This window comes from Drosophila hydei, unplaced genomic scaffold (assembly GCF_003285905.1).
Source record: "Drosophila hydei strain 15085-1641.00,03,60 unplaced genomic scaffold, DhydRS2 tig00008145-arrow-arrow-pilon, whole genome shotgun sequence".
NCBI lineage: Eukaryota > Metazoa > Arthropoda > Insecta > Diptera > Drosophilidae > Drosophila > Drosophila hydei.
In genome coordinates this window covers 107,641-128,873 of record NW_022045850.1, presented here as the reverse complement: position 1 = coordinate 128,873, position 21,233 = coordinate 107,641, and the positions used below count along the sequence as shown (strand labels likewise).

At 34.4% G+C, this 21,233-nt stretch overlaps 4 protein-coding genes across 4 annotated transcripts; all 4 read right to left on the bottom strand.

The window, feature by feature from the left end:
- Positions 1-1,136: 1,136 nt before the first annotated feature.
- Positions 1,137-6,779, bottom strand: LOC111595880 (hepatocyte nuclear factor 3-beta). The gene is made up of 5 exons (XM_023309806.2): positions 6,663-6,779; positions 4,669-5,095; positions 4,432-4,615; positions 1,525-2,109; positions 1,137-1,417 (listed from the first exon to the last, which is right to left on the bottom strand). Exons 2-5 carry the CDS (start codon positions 5,079-5,081, stop codon positions 1,142-1,144), a joined length of 1,458 nt encoding a protein of 485 aa, XP_023165574.2. The 5' UTR covers positions 5,082-5,095; positions 6,663-6,779; the 3' UTR covers positions 1,137-1,141.
- Positions 6,780-10,258: 3,479 nt separating this feature from the next.
- On the bottom strand, positions 10,259-13,245 carry LOC111595879. Its single transcript, XM_023309805.1, has 8 exons — positions 12,980-13,245; positions 12,784-12,913; positions 11,766-12,316; positions 11,340-11,707; positions 11,230-11,280; positions 10,578-10,674; positions 10,419-10,496; positions 10,259-10,341 (listed from the first exon to the last, which is right to left on the bottom strand). The coding sequence occupies exons 1-8, from the start codon at positions 13,235-13,237 to the stop codon at positions 10,306-10,308; spliced, it is 1,569 nt and encodes a 522-aa protein (XP_023165573.1). The 5' UTR covers positions 13,238-13,245; the 3' UTR covers positions 10,259-10,305.
- Positions 13,246-14,246: 1,001 nt separating this feature from the next.
- LOC111595878 (putative uncharacterized protein DDB_G0277255) lies at positions 14,247-17,939 on the bottom strand. The gene is made up of 2 exons (XM_023309803.2): positions 14,364-17,939; positions 14,247-14,299 (listed from the first exon to the last, which is right to left on the bottom strand). Exons 1-2 carry the CDS (start codon positions 17,886-17,888, stop codon positions 14,255-14,257), a joined length of 3,570 nt encoding a protein of 1,189 aa, XP_023165571.2. The 5' UTR covers positions 17,889-17,939; the 3' UTR covers positions 14,247-14,254.
- Positions 17,940-17,942: 3 nt separating this feature from the next.
- On the bottom strand, positions 17,943-19,566 carry LOC111595886 (the record flags this gene model as incomplete). Its single annotated transcript, XM_023309814.1, has 3 exons — positions 19,289-19,566; positions 19,035-19,235; positions 17,943-18,443 (listed from the first exon to the last, which is right to left on the bottom strand). Coding segments are annotated over exons 1-3 (936 nt in total), but the record flags the coding sequence as incomplete, so codon positions are not given.
- Positions 19,567-21,233: the final 1,667 nt, after the last annotated feature.

The window sequence follows — 21,233 nt, the reverse complement described above, 5'->3', positions numbered from 1 at the left end:
TATATCTAATATATTCATGTATACGCAGCACGATCTTGTAATTTCGATAACTCATTCCATTTCAATATCGATAATATAATTAATGATTGATTTCGTTTTTAAGTGTGGATTGAATACCACAAAAGATGGAGACTTAAAATTATTTAACAATCAAAATCCAATAGCGAAGCGCATGCTGCAGACCAAGGTGAGTAGCTGTAAGCTGTAAGATGTAGGCGCGTGCATGTGCACGTGCGTTTGCCTGTGTTTTTTGTAATTGATTAATTAAAGCGAAAAAATTATTAGAATTTCATATGCCCGCAGAGTACATTTTATATAGTTTATAGTAAAATTTCTACATGTTTCTTAGACATTTATATGATTTATTTACTTAATCTGTGCATTTTAATATCATAGCATATTCTTCATCGGGACGACAAGCCGAGTTGATTGAACCCTGTCCGTCTGTCTGTATGTGTGAACGCGTCGATCTCAGCATCTATAATAGCTAGGTTCGTGTATAGCACGAGTATATAAATATATGTACGGCTTAAGAGCTAGAACCACCTCATTTTGTATTTAGTTTGTATCTTTTGTACAATTTGGATTTTTTTTATATTTTGGATTCCGGTTCCAAATTTCCAAAATTTCCAAATTCTTTAATTTTAAGTTCAGTTGGAAATAGGGCGATTATGTGAAGGCGTTTACATCTCTACCAAGCAAATAGAATATGTAGATCATATGCTGAAAATTTAATTAAAATCCAATAACTAAAACATAAGTTATTAAACAAAACGTTTGGCCACTTTGAAATAGCACGTGGCAAGCAATGCCAAGCTTACGCATTTTTCCTATATATGTTCAGGATAATAGCCTTTACTTGTTTTGTATTTCAGAATAAAGACAAACGAATTTTAAGTTCTGTTCCGTTTTATTGTTCGGATCAGACATAAGTTCATATTTTTATTTTATATGTCAGAGCACTGACGGCTGTGACTATCTAGAATCTGAAATACCAAAAGGTTCATATGTTAAGCTAGTTGCTAGTGGGATGTGTTAACTTGCACACATCCAACTATTGCAACTAACTAATTAATAAGTGAAATGAAATCAATTGAGCGCTGCATTATACATTGAAGTTTACAGTTTTATTTGGCGATATTCAATAATCTCTAACACAGACGTCAAGAAGGTTATCTAAAATATCTTCATTGCGATTTAACTCATTGCTATGTAGATAATTATACGGCTCATCAATGCAGTCCATGTATGGTCGAAAGTTAGGGTAGTCGCAATTAATGGTAAAGCTGCTCGGGATCTCAGTATTGGAGGGGATCGGTGTTATCAATGCCAGATTAGTTTCTTTATTGGAATCCATTTTATGTGACGATATGATAATATTCTCACTAGCTGTTGGAATCTCATCCTCAGTATAGATCTAAAGCAAACATTAATAATATAAATAATAATTGTATCATATTAGCAATTAAAATGAGATTATTATTAATAATATTAAGCTTGCACCATTCAAAATTGGCATCTTACCATATTAGAGCAACCGAACTTATTGCTGATTATACTATTTAGGCAAGAAGGGTCATCGATGATGCCCGTTGTGCTAATTATAATGGTGCCCAGTTCATATTGCTGCTCCAGATGAAGGGCTTCGTTGTTTGTAGAAGATTGGAAAGATGTATCTGGGTATAGAAATGTTGGGTCACTATCGTGTGGACCATTTGGTAAAGTCAGACCATCACCTAGGCCAACTTCTACTTCAGTTAAGGTCAAGGAATCCAATTGCACGTCATGCACAGCAATGCTATTGTCAGGACTAGATAAGTGTGGCTTTTCATTCTGCATATATAATGACGACAAATTTGGAAAATTGTCTCGAGAGCACTCGTCATTTATCGAATTGGCATTCTGATATTTTGCCAATAGACTTTGATGGGCTTTAGCCTCTTGCGAAGATTGGTTTGACTTTGAATTGGTTGATTTGCGATTACGTATGCGTTTTCTATTACATTTCTTAGGATCCACTCCTAATTCCCAATAACCTCCTTTGCCTTTTTCCTCACGTTTACGATTTCGAAAGCAATGATGCAGTGACAGATTGTGCCTAATGGAATTCTAAAGTAAAAAACATTTATAGAAAATATTGTTAGTAACTAACTCACAATTATATACATAATATACATATATACTCGTGGGCACCCCCGCCTGATACAGTGGCATCCGTCCATCTACCCGTCTGTTCGTTTGTGTGAACGCGTCGATCTTAGCACAATCGATAACTATTCTCGTTTTATTGTTATCGATTATTAATTAATATTGTAAGGCTTAAGTTCTAGTCTCCAAATTTTATATTTAGTTTTTTGTATACATATGTCGGAGAGTAGGTAGTCGAAATGTACAGGCGCCTTGCTGGTGCGTGCTGGTAATATGTTTGAAGGTCACACTACATATGCCTTGGTGCGTCTTCGAGCATTTTCGTAGAAACACAATTGCAACATTATGTGATTAGTTGCCTGTGTTTTGTAGTTTGGTTAAGTCCCGTTTTAGCGAGGCGACAGCCACAGAAGCTGTCGCCGAGTGTGGTTCGATGGAAGGCACAAGGAATAAGAGACTGACAGAGTTTAGTTGTATTTGATATCTAAGTGTAATCGAAACTCGCTGCGCTAGAGCAATGCCGAACAATAATAATATGAGTGACGCTGCAACATATATATTACAAAACTTTAATTTTTATTATATTTTGGAGCCCGGTTCAAGTGGCCGGCATTAAGCTCAAGTGGAAATAGGGCCAATTTGTGAAGGAGTTCGCTATTTTACTAGGCCGACAAGTACTCCAATAGAATATGTAGATCATTTGCTGAAACGTTTGGCTAATTAGCACAAGCACGTGATAAGCAGCGCCAAATATACGCATTTTTCCTGTACATGTGAACACATATATTCAATTCTTTTCTATTCGATAAGTCGAAATTGCGATTGAATCATCATTTATTACATTAGTTGGGATTAGCCAATTTTTATGCGAGCAGAGAAATCTTTTTGTTTTTATACCCCATTGAAAACGGGAAATCAAACATAAAGTATATACTCTTGATCAAGACGACAAGCCGAGTCGATTGAGCCCTGTCCGTCTGTGTATATTTAGTTTTATGTATATTTTATGAAATTTTGATTTTTGTTGTATTTCGGTTACCGGCTCCAAATTTCCCCAAATTCTTTAAATTTAAGTTCGGTTGGAAAAAGGGCCATTATGTGAAGGCGTTTACATCTTTACCAAGCAAATAGAATATGTAGATCATATGCTGAAAATTTAATTAAAATCCAATAACTAAAACGGAAGTTATTAAACAAAACGTTTGCCCAATTTTCAAAAGCACATGTCAGCAGCGCCACGCGCACGTATTTTTCCTATGCGTGTGTACGCATACATTCAAATGCGTCTATTGTTTTCTTTTCGAACAATCGAAATTGCGATTGAATTGTTCTGAATTATTAGCTGCTACTTAACTTCAAATTTGCAACTTCTTACAAGAGCAGTGCAGTGGCTGCGTTGGTAGAGAAGGCATCCGTTAGCAGTTAGTCCCGGGGGTTATAAAGTGGCGGTGGCTCTAGCCCTTAAGACGCCCGAGATATAATTTATGAACTGCATTTCAATCATGCTTTTATTCGATAACAATTAATTGCGAATAGTTATCGAATATTTGAAACAAACTCGATATGCGCGTGCTATACACGGACCTACAAAAAATTGCAAGTCTCTAGCTCTTATAGATGCTGAGATCCACGCGTTCACACATACGGGCAGATGGCCAGACGGACGGACGGACAGACAGACAGACGGACAGGGCTCAATCGACTCGGCTTGTCGTCCTGATCAAGAATATATATACTTTATGGGGTCTGCCACGCCTCCTTCTGCCTGTTACATATATTTGCACATAACCATTATACACTGATTTCCCATTTTCAATGGGATCAGGGTATAAAAAACGCAGGTGGGACTGGGATCAGGGTATCTCCTAGTCGGGAGCCCCGACTTGAGCTTTCTTACTGGTTTTTTTATTTTGAATACTTGATAGAAACTACGGAAAATATTAAAAAACGCAAATAGGACTGGGATGAGGGTATCTGCTAGTCGAGCACCCCGACTAGAGCTTTGTTACTTGTTTATATTCATAATCTATATGTGCTTCACTCTTGTGAGCATACATATTAAATTAAAGTCTCTAGCATTTATGGTCAATATTTATCTACAATATGGTATGGTACTTAAGAATATATATTATAAATTGAAGAAAAGAAGATAGACTCAGCTAATCGTCCTGATCAATAAAATAATCCGACCTACACCTCGTTTGGCTGCTATATAATAATTGAAAACAAAATATTATACCAAAAATTAATTGCCATTGTTAATACGTTTAGGTTATGACTCACATTCCATTTTTTACGAACTCGAAAGAATGCGAATTTCGACTCAATCCATGCACAAATTTGTTGAAGTGTAACACGTCCATTTTCGAGCATAGCCATCCCAATTATATTAGAGTAATTAAACGGCGGCTTATGTGTTACATCTGTCTTATATTTGTTGGCCGACTTTTCATACTCTACCAAATCGCTGTAATGGTAAATGACTGTTACAATAGTGTGTTAAAATAACTCGATTCTTACCGTTTAATTTTGTTAATGAAAATATCGTATCTTTCCGCTGGAGTTGGACGTTTTAGCAGGGCTGATGTTGAGTTTAGTTTTCCGGAGTCGGGGTAGCTCATAACGTTTCGGATAAGGGATTTATTTGCCGTATTCTTCGAAGAGCCTTGTTCTGACGGCTTTAGTTTTTTTTGGATATTGATACGTTCGACCTCAGTATCCAGGTACCGGTGTCCAGTTTGGATATTGATATCATCCTCAGAGTTGGCATCAATTGTTTTTGACCACGTCAGATTTTGATTACGTAGTAACCAATTTAAATTTGTTAGCTCACGCTCCTCGTCAGAATCATCTATTTCGGGAGATTTAACGATACGCAAGTACCCAGAGATTTGCTCATCATTTCCTCTAAGTTTATTTGTTGAGCTAATCATGTTTCCTTATGTGTCTGTCAAATAATGTTTAATAACTAAGTTGACGATAGCTGGAGTACACTTCATTTATTCTTATTCTAATAAGCACTCCATAATCTCTATATCCTGACTGATTCACTAAATAACTGATCTTTTTAGAGTTACTTATTAACGTTTATGATACCACTTAGAAAAACTCTAGCTGAAATTGTGGAAAATGGCTTAATGACTTGCGCTGTTTTTTCCTTCAAATCGATTTTATTAAAGATTTATTATTTCTTCATTTTTGAAGCTGTTTTACATTTTGGAGAAATCAAGACTCCTAAATTTGATAAAAAGGTAAATGAGCAAAAATTCAAGTTTAATTTGAACGAAAATTATGAGAACATCTCTGATTATCAATTTTAAATATTTATAACTTATTTATCCACGCGAAGCCTCCAAAAACTATAACACTACCTTTTACTTTGAATTCTGACGACGTTCATAGCAGTTTTTATTACATGTAACACAGTGGAATGAACAATTCCTGTTTTTGCTCTTTTCTTCAGACTATGCTCCTGAGGGATGAACCGAAGTGGCACACAGTGAACAACTTTGTAAACGTATGAATGTGTGTGTGCGCGTTGGATACTGGTTATCTGTTCGTCGGCGCTTGACTAATGCTCCCATTGGCTCTTTTTTGGAGTCCAGAGACCATCGAAAGCTGATGACGTGATTGGCTGGCGAGACAAACGATGCGTCGATACCGCCAAAGGGTAGCATAGTAATTGCGACTGATTGGGCGCCGAATGCGAAAAAGTATGTGGACGCCATTTTGAAAGATGACTATTAAACTTTCAGGGAACTCTGCCATACATATGTATGCACACCTATGTTAACGATAATATTATGTATTTGGATTCAACGTTGTTAAATTAGGCAACATTGTGCTTCTTAAAAAAAATTAACTAAATTGGACTATACAAAACTTATATATTTGGCCACAATATAGTTTTAGAATTGTCAATGTGTAAATAACGAAACAAAAAATAATTAAATATCACAATGTTGAATAAAATAGTTGTAACAACGTCTATTTAATCTACTTTGACAATTGAGAGTAGTATGAGCCGAACATAAATTTAAAACAAAAATGGGAAATTGCCATGAAAATATACGTAAATATCTGTTTAGTAATTATTTTCATACTTAGAGTCGCAAAAACTCTGACTTCGAATTATATTTTTATGCCCAAAAGCTATATATGTAATTCAATTACAAAAATTGCCTTATAATTTTTTCAATAATATGTTATACCGACTATTCGAGTATGCGATATTAATTTGGACAGCCTTCTCAGTACAATTATTTTTTGATTATTGCTTATTGATCACTTTACAAATGAGTTGAGTTGTAAGCATTTTGTGCTCTAATATGTTTCAGATTTATGTATTTCACAAGTCAAACTGTTATGAGTCATTCAGATGGTCATTTATATTGTTTAACAATTAAGTAAGATAGTTCATTTAAGAAACAACAGACTTAAATTATTTATTCGTAGGTAACAACTTTTAACTTTTTGTACTCAATACAGGGTTTTACTTAAAATGTATTACATACATTGTACAGATAGTTTGAGATGTTTTAGTAGTCTTATATACAGAAACACAATTTTACACTATGTACGCAGGTATATATTACTTAATAAAACTTTTTGACATTCACTCAATTTGACATTTTACTCCTTGCTCTAGTTTAGGTTAATGATATTATTTATATTAGAGAACTTCGACTTTACTGTTTCAGACGAGCGGTTTGAATTACACTGCAGTTCGACCAGTTCGAATACACCTGTATACCCTTCTGCCTCTCTGGTCAGCGGGTTATTGCTACCCCTAGTTGTATATATATATATATATATATATATATATATATATATATATATATATATATATATATATATATCTGTATGTATGTATATACATGTATGTATATATATATATATATATATATATATTGAGTAAGATTCCTAGCTGGGAAAATTGGTCATATAGGAGGGCTTAATGTGTTGTGTAAACGGGTGGACAGGTACACTCTTGGTTACACGCAAGTGGTCAGAAAAGTTCAGTGACCCAGCGTATTTTTTTCCGAACGGGCAACTAATGAATATACCCTTTTGAGGACGCCACTGCTCTACTTACTAACACGCGTCAGCCGAAACGCTTAACATACTACTTTATGTATATATATATAATATATACATATATATATACTTGTATACCTGTTCGTGGACAGAGCCGACAAACAACGAACTGACATCGACCACCGTCCATTTGCGAAGGGACAAAAGCTTCGGATACAACCCTATATCAACCCCTATTCGTATACCCTGCTTTAAATGGGTCGTTTGTTAGGAGCCTTGTATTTTTTTCGTATTTGCCACATTCTTCATCAGTTTCATATTTCCACTAACCTAGCAGGTAATTGCTAGAGTTTTAAAATGGCTATAAAATATCTGTAAGATATTATTACTCTTTTTTAATCTCTGAGGGCATCAAGTATACAAAATAAATAAAAGCAAATCAATCCTATTCAGCATAATTAATCTCTATAAGTGGATACAGGGCACCTGGTAGCATGTTTAGAGCCCGTTCTGGTTTTTGTATATTTCTTGCACCCTCACTAATATATATACTGTTTTGAGCGCTCTCTAACACTCTAAAGGGTGGGAACTGTAAAATAACCTATAAAATTGAATACAGGTACAGTACAGTTAGGACACGATTTTTTTTATTACTCCATATCCATGAGACAAAGAAAAGTAGATGATTAATTGTTTTAAATATGTTGAAAACAGGCCCGATTCGGCTAATAATATTATATATAAAATTGGCCAAACGTTTGGTTTAATAACTTCTGTTTTACCTTATGGAATATAATGAAATTTTCGGCGTATGATCTACATATTCGATTGGAGTAATTGTCAGCTTAGTAAAAATACAAGCCGGTATCAACAATATATAAAAAATAAATTATAACAAGTAAGAAAGCTCTAGTTAGTGCCCGATTAGGAGATACTCAGATCCCAGTCCTATCTGCGTTTTTAAATATTTTCCGTAGGTTGTATGGAGTATTAAAAAACAAATAAAAATCGACATAATTAATAATAACGACCGCCAGTTCATAATTATAAAATAAAACAATAAAAAATAATATTTCTCCACCGGGCTCGACTCCAGGGACTAACTGATTCCAGGCGCCGCGTCTACCAACGCAGCCACAGCACCACTTGCAAGAAGAGTTGCAAATTTTAATTTGAGTAGCTACTGATAATTCAAGCGATTGAATACATCGCAATTTCGATTCTTCTAATAGAAAAGAATACACACATTTGAATGCATGAGTGCACACGTATAGGAAACAAGTAAGAAAGCTCTAGTCGGGGTGCCCGACTAGGAGATACCCTGATCCCAGTCCCATCTGCGTTTATTAATATTTTACATAGTTTGTATCAAGCATTCAAAAAAAAAAAAAAAAAAAACGACATTACGAGACCAAGATTCGAACCCGAAATGTTTGCGCAACGTGCACCAACTCTACCAACACCGCTACTTCATAACCCCCGGGACTAACTGCTATCGGATGCCCCCGGGACTAACTGCTAACGGATGCCTTCTCTACCAACGCAGCCACTGCACTGCTCTTGTAAGAAGTTGAAAATTTGAAGTTAAGTAGCAGCTAATAATTCAGAACAATTCAATCGCAATTTCGATTGTTCGAAAAGAAAACAATAGACGCATTTGAATGTATGCGTACACACGCATAGGAAAAATACGTGCGCGTGGCGCTGCTGACATGTGCTTTTGAAAATTGGGCAAACGTTTTGTTTAATAACTTCCGTTTTAGTTATTGGATTTTAATTAAATTTTCAGCATATGATCTACATATTCTATTTGCTTGGTAAAGATGTAAACGCCTTCACATAATGGCCCTTTTTCCAACCGAACTTAAATTTAAAGAATTTGGGGAAATTTGGAGCCGGTAACCGAAATACAACAAAAATCAAAATTTCATAAAATATGCATAAATACAAAATTTGAAGGCTCTAGATCTTAAGACGTCCGAGATATAATTTTTTAACTGCATTTCAATCACGTTTTTATTGAATAACAATTAAATGCGAAATAGCTCTTAATCCGTACGAGATCTATTTTAATAACTACATTTTAATCTTATTTTTAATCGATAACAATAAACGTGAAACAAAATTGATATGCGCGTGCACGAACCTAGCTATTACAGACAGACGAACAAACAGACGGACATTGCTTGATAGGCTCGGCTCGCTGATCAAGAATATGGGGTCTGTCACATATATGAAATAAAAACATTATATCCTAATTTGTTATTTACAATGGGATCAGGGTGTAAAAATGTAGACACAAATTCGAAGAAGAAAGAAAAACTCTTTTTAACTTTGCTAAAATTCTATTTTATTTCATTTCTTTCACATTCTACTGCATTAATTTATAAACTTAATTTTAACATTTAACTGGCACTCAACTTACATATTAATATATTTTATACAATAAACTAATAATAAATAAATGCAAATAAATTGTACAACTGACCTTTGATATTTATATTTTATATAATAAATATGTAAATGCAATTTTTAAATTATATATTTTGCTTATATGGGCATGTATATTCAGTAACTAGTTCCATTATAAATTAATAAAATAAGTTGGGTGGCTTTAGTTAAAAGTGCACGACATGTAGAGACACCTCGTAACCATCCAAACTACTTTAAAATGAACTTGAAAATGTGTTTCTTCAACATGGTTAAGATTATGTGTTTTATTTATGTAATCATCAGACAAAGGAATTTTATATTTTGTACTTTAATAATTGGAATAGGCGCTAATCTGCGTACAACTTTGCAGAACATGGACAGAGTCCCAAAAATAGTCGACATAAGAAAATTGACTCAAGAAATTAGCGCTGAATGGCGGTGCATAAATCAAAAGTTCGATAACGACCAAAAGATCAATTTCATAGAGATACTATCGATTATGTTAAAGAAGATTGATTATAAATCTTTGACCCATTGATTACCTAAATTCAGCTGTTTGAGAAAAATGCAACAAATTAAATAAATAAATAAAATGTGATGTGATAGCGCTGATAGTCAATATTAAAATATTCTAACAAAGTTGCTTAGTAATAATATTAGATTAACGTTCGATTGATCATATGCATTTTATAAAGAATCAAAGCCGGACAGGTCACTCTCGAGCTATAATGAATCAATCGTATTTTTATTAGTTTTATGCATTGGTAATATATATTTAATTTTTATTGAAAATATCAAACCTTCTCTGGCTTGTAAAGATGTGTATGTGGCAATAAAAATGTGGAGCCCAGATCTCGCTCAGCCATTGTATTTGCCTCCTGTACAAATTTGATTAGTTATTACTTTTGTTATTTATAATATAGTGTCGGTCGACCAGATGCCACCCGATCTCACATTACCTCGATTGTATTAATAGGCATCTGCTTTTTAAAACATAGATGTCGTGATTTAGTAACCTGAACTGTTGTTTCATCGAATGAGCGTATATCAGCCGATCTGCAAATAAGCAATAGAAGTTTACATACATTCTTTTTTACATAAACGCAATCACAAAGTGAACCATTAAGTTGGCTCTAGTTGACAGTGCAGGACTAGGAAGTATCTACTTAGTAGCTGATATACATATTCTCCCCAAATAGTCATAGATATATAATAATTATCTTTTTAGATGTGGGTTGCACCCACGAGTATTCAGGACTTTCTTATTTTTTATGCCCTGATGCCATTGTTAAAATAAAGAAAATATAAATAAAATACATATTTATATATATAACTATATATTATATATATAACTATATATATAACTATACATATATCTATATGACACGACGTATATATATATATATATTCATGATCGTGACTTGTATGTCCTTGTATATCGTACGGCCTTTAACTCGTACGGCTTAAGAGCTAGAGCCAATCGAATATGTAGATCATATGCTGAAAGTTTCATTAAAATTCAATGCAAAAGCCAAAATTACAAAATGGATTTAAATGAAATTGGCCAACTTGCAAAAACACGTGAAATGCATTTGTCTTGATATCACTTACATTTCAGTGTTAGGAATATTTTTCATCCAAGAGCTCATTCTATGAAAGTCCCTGAAATTAACAAATTAAATTAGGGCAACATTTTAGTGAATAATGTGTTATAAGCTTACTCGTTTGAATTTGAAAGGGCGTTTAAGTTTTCTCTAGTTATTGGTTCTCCGTGAGATGATGCACAATCAGTAGTATTTTCCTTCCAGTCGACTGTTTTGCTATTTAATTGAACTGGTTGGTCACTGACAATTGCAGAGACCTCAAAGCCGGCAGAGACTAATGAGCCACATTCTTTACTAGAGGGCTTTGTAGGTGTGTGTTTACCAGCTTTAATTTTACCTTTTTCATCAATTTCGTTTAACGTAAGTTCTTGTTGCTTTAATTTTTGTGTATGTGGCAAGACTGATGGATGGTAGTATTTGGCTCGTGGAATCATTACAGTAAGTGATCGATCCGATTGTACTGGTTCGAATGCATTAGCTGACTCCTAACGGGAGACAATAATATTGGTCAGTAAGTTAAGAGCAAAATAAGTTAAATGTTACCTTGAATGTTGAATATTGTTCAGTATTGTGACTCGATTCACTATTTGAATCATTTAAAATGTTACACTTGTCTGTGCTGGACTTGGGTATAAGAGCTGCAGATGACACTCCCGACTTGTTGCTAGATAAAGTTAACATACTTGGATGATAATTGGATGCCTTGATAAATATAGGCCTTGCTCTGTGCGTTTTGCGCTTCGTATATACTAGTAGCATACAGACCAACAACAAGATAAAAACTGTGCTAATTGCAATCAGACTAATCAACAATATCTTCAAATTCAATTGACAGGTTGCTCCCGCATACCAAGCAAAGCATTCACATACTGAGGTTCCATTCAAGATTGTATGCGATGTCACACAATGGCCATGGTAGTGGCACTTAATGCATCCAATTACCCCATCTGAACAATGGCGACCAGGATAAATGGGATTATCGGATGTGTCCACATAGCCATCTGGGCAGCTGCAGGTATAACTCCCTACCAAATTGAAACAGTGGGCGTGGATGAAACAATCGTTGAAGTCATCGTGGGCACATTCATCAAAATCTAAACATATAAAAAAAATGTATATATATATATATATAAGTTAATTTATAAATATATATAACATAAATAAATAAATGTTATGCCTTAGGCTACGGCATTTATTGTCAGTTCGTCAGTCTATAAGAAAATTTGTAATATATCCTCTTTGGTATCCTCATTTAATAAATTGTAAAGTGATATTTGATATGTCCACTAGCAGAGTGACAGTTCAGAAAATACTACATCTTTGTATAATTAAGTGCTATTGTTGTATATATTAACATATGCCCCACGGATGTAAAGCGGAAGAAGTTGTCTTCCAAAGTTTTGCAAGCCCACTAGTGGCATTTGAGCTGAAATTACCAAATTTCGCAAGTGGATCACCGCCTGGAAAGATAACCTGTTATTTTATTATATTCGCCTATCGGGGCGACGTAAATTGGAAAATATTGATTTTTGAGTAAATTTATGTCGTTAGTTCAATTTACCTTTCACTGTCAACGAATTTATATCCTCCTTCGATGTATATAATTCGGTTCCTCCAACACTATAGTTACTCTGTCGAAGATATTTCTTAAAAACAGTTTCTAAGCGTTTCACATCACTATTTTCTGACAACTGAAATTATATAATAATTTTTTTTTATATACATATGCACGAATTAATCAGTTTAAGATATTCAACCTGTAGCAAGACGTTTCCCAATACAGTTACATCCTTTCGAGAGTTGAATTCCCTTGACTGGACTCCATAGTATACATCACGAAAATCGGATTGCATAACCATACGATCGATAGCATCAAGGATTATTGATCTTATATATTGATTTTGATTTGACGAATTACTTAAAAGTTCATCGTTAAGTAAGTAGCTTCCGATTCTGGCGATTGGTATACGCAGCTCGAACGTATATGTCGCTGTAGATTTGGATTGTAAAAACATAAAAAAACTCAATATTACACATTTCCATCTACAATTTCGATCTTTTCTAATCTGATATAATATATATAATATTACATGATTCGAAAATAGTTTCAACTACGTTCTTTGATTCTAATATATGTTATTCTTGCTAATGAATATCTTCATTAGGGACGAGATCAGCGATGCTATAGTTAAGGTGCTAGAGATTTGAAATTTGGAACGTACACTTGCGCGGAACATCCAAGATCAAAAAGATATCGATATGATAAAGATATCTATGCCCATTGGAGACGTGGCAAATCAAATAAAACTCTGTCATCTACAGTTTTAGAGCTCGATCCCCAAAACTTATATATTATATCTCACTACACTAGGCGCTTTTCTGTTATATTTTGAAGACTTTTAGTTCTCGTGAATTGGAATACATATTTGTGAATATAGCTCAAATCTAAAAGGATATTGATTATATATATTTTATTTATATACCTTGAGTGAGTATTATGCAATCGGAATATTCTCCTGAACTCTGTATTCATTTTTATGAAGAATTAATAAAATATGTGAAAACTGAAATTGTATTTTGGATTCTGATTAAAAATTATTGATTTTTTAAGTTTTACTTACGTTTACATGGTCGATCCGGAAACATTCGAGCAAATCCCAGCCGGCATTCACAGTGACTGACATATTCAGAGATACTGGTACATATCTCATTTTTGTTCGACTTACAAGCTGGGTTGCAAGTCTGCGATGATGTAATTGGGGCCAGTAGAGTTTTCGGAGGCGTAGCTATCAGGATACCACTTAGCAGAACACTATTAGAGTTGATAGGTGGCAGGATTTCTTCATCTCGGGTGGGTATATCAAAATATATATTCGTATCATAATCCAAAGGTACGTCTGGGTCAATAATTTTACTATTGTCATTGCCAGTATCTTTTGTCATCACAATTAAAATGTTGGACATATCGGGTCGGATATTCATTGTTGAAGCAGGTATTATTGTATAATTATTAGATTTCGATCGCATATAATCTAATATTTCATTTTTAGTTGTACCCGTAAAAATCGTTTTAGTATCTGTCAAAGTTGGGATATTTAGAGAACTATTTGGTAATTCTGTAAATCTTTCCTTGATACTAACGGCTCGCGATGAAGTGGATTTAAAGAATTTCGAAAAGATGCTCGTGGTTTTCATTACGATTTCATTGTTGAGAATATCTGTTATTTTATTCGAAAATGTGTTGCTATTCATGTTCTCAATAGCAATTTTCGTTGATGAAGAAAAAACTGGTTCCGACGATTCCAATAAAAATAAAGAATTTTTACTATTGTTATAAGTAATTAGGTCTGAATTATATTTAGCATCATCATAATTATGAAAAGTATTTGTTGACTTGAGTAATGAATCTAGGCTAGAATTGGTAATTGTTTGTTTTATTTTTTTTAATATCGAATAAGTTGTCAATACCGATTCGGTTACGGTTGGAGGTTCCGTCATATGTGATAACGCTTGCGTTGTATATAAGTTAATTATATGGAAAGTATTTGGTATCTGGGGTTGTACAACATTAATTCTTTTTGTGACCGATGGAAAAGGCTTGAAATTTTCAACATTTTTCGATTCATTAAATATTGATGATACGGGTGTTTGATTGGATTTTGTAACAGTAGTTGGGACAGCCTTCCCTTTCGTTACTAATGTGATATACCTACTGGGCTCCTTAAATGTTGATGATACTTCTATATCTTTTGGACTAGTAGCTGTTGATGACAGCCTTGTGGCTTTTGTCGTTAGTTGCGTTGTTGTTGGCTTATTTGTAATTGGTTCTTGAAGTATTGATGATACGTCAATATCTTTTAGACTCGTAACTCTAGATGAAAGTTTTGTGGCTCTTATCGTTAGTTTCGTTGTTGTTGGTTTATGTGTAATGGGTTCATTGAATATTGATGAAACTTCTATATTCTTTTGACTCTTAACTCTTGATGGTGTATATCTATCGAATATATCTTGTGCTGTTAATGTTGATGGGGTAGGTTGTGATGCCAGAATTGGGGGTGGCTGCAATCCAACTACACTTTGCTCAGCTCCCGTTCCATAAATAAATGTTGAAATTGTTGTTTTTAAAAGTGTTGCCAAAGGTGGAGGCAACAATATTGTGGGAAATATTTTAGTTTCCATTACGGTATCTTCCATAGGATTCGGTGATGTTAGTAATGGCAAACTATATTCCTGCTTGGGCTGCAACTGTGCCCTTAAATTGAATTGTTCACCAGCTGCCACAAACACCTTTTTGGGCAAATCATTTGGTACTTTCTTTGTCTGGTTTTGGGTCTGTTTTGATTTGATAAACGGTTGACCCAAGCTGATAGTCTGGAACGGTGCAAATGATAGCCATGCACTTACTGAGGACGCGTTTGCCAATTTAGCATTGTTTGTGGATTGTAAATGAATATTTTGTTTAGTTAAGTTCTCAGGCTCAGAAAGGAAGACGCTGTCTCCTAAAGAAATATTTTCGTTAGGCAAATTGTAGTTCGAGTTGTAGGTAGTATATTCCGCATTTTGATCTTGTAAATTCGGTTCTCCACTATCATTAAGGGTACCCTTGTCATGTTTATTGTTATCTGATATAATTGAATTTGAAGCAACCTGAGTAGTATCCGATTGTGCGTTCCACTTTGTAAACGTTTCACTAAAATTCCATTTATTATTGACGTTTTGTGGTTTGATTTGAGCTGGACTTAATATTTCTGGGTTGGATGAGAATAACAAATTTGTAGTGGGTATGTTCGAACTTATAGTTTTGCTATTAAAGCTTGCATTTGGACCACTAATAGTCGAACTTTCAGTATTTTTAAAAAAATTCTGATTGCGTTGCTTAAATATATTACCAGTTTGTTTAATGATATTCGAATCATGCATGTGCTCATAAGCTGTCTCAGCTACTTTGACAGCGAGTTTCGTATTTTGAGGAGTCAGTCGAACCTCGACATTAGCTTTATTCAATGGTATTTTAATAAGGGGCATGTGTGGTGCAGCAATGTGACCCCGAAGTGCAGTTGCAAATGGAAAGTTATCGCTGTCACTCTTGAAGGTTAACGGTGGGACATTTATATTCACATTATGATTGAGAACATCAGTCTTCAGGTTTATATGATGATGGGCTGATATCTTTGGTGATATTTGCTTGTAGTACTTACTGTCAGATATTGGATATGTTGTCATCGTTGGTAATTGAGTACTAAATATTTGAGGAATTTGTTTGAGTTCCAAAATTTCATTATTGTTCAACTCCGAATTTAAATTAGCAATTAGTTGCTGCGACCCATAGAGATGGCCATTGCCATTATTGTTCGGACTGTTGTAGATGCCTGGTAATCTAGACTTGCCTCCTGGGTAAGATGGTGGTGTACTGAATTCTGGATATATTTGAGGAGCTTGACGTGTTGGTGGCCGAAGTATATTGTCATAATCGTTGACTAGCACTCGATGCTGATTACGACTTGCTTTCAGTTGATCACGATTATAGTCCATAGATCCTACACCGACTGGTATGATACGTGGTGGGGTTAGAGAGAGTGGTATTTGTGGTGGTATCCAGGTTTTCTTTTTGAATGGTGGTACGTTGTAATTTGTGGATGACTGATTTGTATACTCAATCGATAAATCACTATCGCTCTGACTGTTAAACACTGCATTTTGTCGCAAATACTGAACGCCTATTCCGTTCGGCCGACCAAAGATGACATCAGCATTTGCATTTATTATCTCTCCCGGTCGTATTGGTATTCCATTATTCAGCAAAGAGTTTCCATATTCTAAATGGGGTCTTGCTTCTTCGATGTAAGGTTGAGAGCTGTTACTATTTTGCTGTCGTTGCCAGCTATAGTCAATTGCTCCATCTGGAAAATCAGGTTGTGCTTCCGATTCCGGTGGATTGATGTGAAGACTGTATGATGTTAATCTATTGAGATTGATATTTGAATTATTTAGATCTAACTTAAAGTTGCTTAGTGAATTTGAATTTAGTTTATTATTATTGTGTTGTATATTAGTATGCGGGTCAGGTATTTGTAGTGGAATATAAACTGGCTGGCCGTCCAATTTATTTTGAGTTGAGAAATTGGTGTTTGGAGTTTTCCTGACCAGAGAGAGGTCATTCATATTCTGTTTTGTTTCTGTTTGTCGATTAACAATATTTTTTTGTAACAACTCAGCCATTACGTTAAATACTGGTCGAAAGCGTTCTAAATTTAAAGACCCAATTAGCTGATCTACGGTCGGTGATGCTGGCATTAATAGAGACTGTGCAGGTAACTTCTTCAACGGCTTAATGTATACATCATTGTATTCCGATTCGGATAGGCTTTGATCGGATTCAGTATCTTTTTTTAATTTGGTACGACTTTTTTTGGTCTCAATTCCATCAATATTACTTTCAACTGTAGTTGGGTTTATAAAATGGACATCAATGGGACTCGGAGCTAATGGTATTTTACTGACAGACACTTGATCATATTGCGCAGCTGTGGGTGTTGCAGTAAGTGATTTTTTTTGTATATTGACTGCAGTTACTTGCAAAGTTTCTCCGCTTACCAGGGTAGCTAGAGTAACAAGAATGTTCCGATTATTTTTGCCCTTCTTTTGTAATAGCTCAGTTCGGAACATGGACACAAGCTCCGGCCGCAGCAGTGAATTAGGCAAAATATCCGTCCTAATATTCACAATCACCTTTGTTTGTAGATTCATTTGATTTGCTTTTTCGTTTTTGGATATTGATGACAATGCTTCCGAATGTAAGGCTAAAGCTGTAGCCAGATGATATGTGACTGTTGTCAAATATGTTTTTGTTGCATAGATTTGAACATCTTGATCGGTTTGGCTAGCTGCTTTAAGAGGTGCTTGATATTTGACCTTTGATGCACCTCGTGGTGGAATGGATTCCGTGATGACGACTTGCGTCAAAATATTTTCATCGGTTAAAACTTTCGTGGACTCCAATCCTTCTTGCTGCGTTCTCATTACATTCAGTGGACTGTAGTATGTATTGGTATCTAATAGAGGAGTTGCATCTTCTGAGGGCTGCAAGAACGAAATGTAATCGTCTGGCCCAGTTATTGTGTTAATTATCGTGTAGCTCGATCTGATAACAAAGTCGTTGTTTTTAATCGAATTATAGTAGTGGTATGTGGTTGGAAATATTCCCACCACTAGTTCGGGCGTCTAAATGGAATAAATGATTAGAAATCTATTAGCAAGTTCATTTTACCCTGAACCCATAGGGTCAATGTTTTGTGGAAATAATAGTTTTGTGAAATTGTATAGAACACGCAGAAAGCAGAAAGCGGGGTAACAGTCCGCTTCAAGTTTACTTTTTATCAAGGCGACAAGCTTGGACAATATAGTCTTGTTCATCCGAACCGATCTTGTAATGCACAAAAGCTTGAAATATAAAATGACTAGCGGTTGAATTCGAAATGGCAATGTTACTAGCGCTGTCAATTCTGTTTCTTACGGAACAGACTAGTAATTATTATAAGCTGACTTAAACAGCACCCTTTCTTTCAGGATTGATTAACAAAGCTATGGAAGCTTACAGTAACTTCACACTAAACATAAAATATCCATATAGCCCTTGTTGAGCATTTATGTGTCTGTGAACTGGACTCTGGCTACCTTCTGAAATCGGAATTACCTAAAATTCGAAGCTGTAGTATCTTCTGCATACTCACATTTAGATATACAACATATTATGGGTTTTGTTTTTTCATCGGTAGTCTACGCATAATGGTTTTTGTAACCGCACATACTCACATTTGAGAGAGTTACGCCTAGGGACGATTGGCTGGTTGTACGTAAAAATTTTCGTTCCTCCGTTTGGCGATTTGATACAACCTTCTCTCTACTCTCCACTGTGGTGCTTCCCTTATTTAGGTATGTTGTATGATATGTATAGGTGGTTAGACAGGTCTTTGTAATGAATTGATTCTCTTCAATTGGAATTGAGAATTTCTCCTAAGAAAAACAACGAGTAGTAATGAATGATCATAATATATATAAATTTTTACCTGTCTTATAGTAGGCAGTGCCAAGATCATATGATTCTTAAGTGTACTGGGTGCAAAAGTGACAGGTTTCTGTTGAGCATGCCTCGATGACAGACTAATCGACGGGCTGCGAGTTGATGGCGCTTGTTTATCAATATGCTTGATTTTGTCGCTTGCAATGATTAGTTCTACTCCATTTGACATAACATGTGTAGCTAAATTAAATCTAGCCTGATCCAAGCTCTTATTCGACATATCATTGGAAATGACCCCAAATAAAAGTTTAGTGTCAGTGAGCATTCGGGTATTCTGAAGGCGGGACATTGTATCAGCTGTTGGCTCACTTTTACTACTATGTGTTGTATCGTGTTTAACGTGTCTTTTATTGTATCCTGCATCAATTACAAAAATTGTATGTAGGTTTTTAGTGTCCGGCGCAAAATGCAAAAGAACTGCCCTTTTCATTTTCCTTCTTATTTATTAAATATTTTTCAAATGTGTATTTACATGAAATATATAACTATATGATAATTCAAATTTACAGCTAATGTTACTTTAAATTCATTTTATAGAAAAATTTGTTTTAATCCATTACATTTTAGGAAATTCGAACAGGAAAATCTCTCCAAATGATGTTAAAGTATTCATGTTGTTAATCAGCGTAAAAGCCGAGTCGATCTAGATCTGTCCGTCTATCAGTCCGTATGTATAGATGTGTCTCACAATCTATAAGAGCCAGAAATTTCAGACATAGATTTTCCAAAACCATGCGAAGAATCAAATTAATTTAAAATAATAGTATACTAATAAACTATACATTTTCCTGTATCCATGAAATCAAGGATATCTCTCACATCTTTGCAGCTACACTTGCCAAATTTGCATGAATTTCATGTATATTAATATGTTGGTAAACAGCTGCAAATTTCACATCATAATTTCCGTAAAACTAAGATCAATTGTAAATTTACTTAACATGAAAAAAATGGTCTGTCTTTTTTTAGATATATCATATACGTGTTAGAATGTCAGAATAATGCACTAAAATTTCATTGCTAAGCCAGGTAAATGACGAAGTCTATGTAAGTCGAAGATCAACCGAAGTTCAAGGTATCTCCAAGTCGGGATTCCCGACTTTAAGCTTTAAACTCTGTTTACAAAGAGATAAATGTTATATTTAATTGTATACTTATTCATGTGGTGTCAAAACAGTATATTCAAACCGAAACCATCTGCCATTTCATATAGCTTACATAGCTATGCCGATTGGGAACGTGGGATATTATCAAAAACTGTACGTTCCACATTTTTAAACTTGGGTAGCTCGTCCTTAAACTTGGGTAGTTCATTATTGATATTCTCTATGCCTATCGGCATAACAAATTATTTAAAATTCAAGCATGGCAAATTATTTAGAATAAATAAAAGTACCTTGGTTCAGGTCAGATGTAGTAACTTCCTCATTTTGTTGGTGTTCGATGGAAAGTAGAATATATGTATTAAATAATATTGTTAAAGTCAATCAGTTTATTAACAAAGACATATACAAATTACAGAGTAACGTAAAAATGATGTGCGATTAATTTATATGTTAAGATTAAGTAACATTTTTTACATTCAATATATATTCACATTTATTATACATAGAAATTATAAGGTACATTAATAAGCCCACCGTACACACATTCTTAAGAAAATGTTGATAACCTTATTACTTGACTATTGTTATGAAATATGAAATATGTGTAACTTACGATGAAAAACTTAAATTTCAGTTAACATGTGCGAATATATATATATATATATAGTACTAGTATATATTTATATATATTTTTTTCTTGTTATTATGGATCGCATAATAGCAAAACATCAGGCTGGTAACATAAATTGACTTATGTGCCCACACTAAAAAAAATAAATCTATGTAATAGAAAATATATGATTTAATGTTTGTTTGTAGATGTAC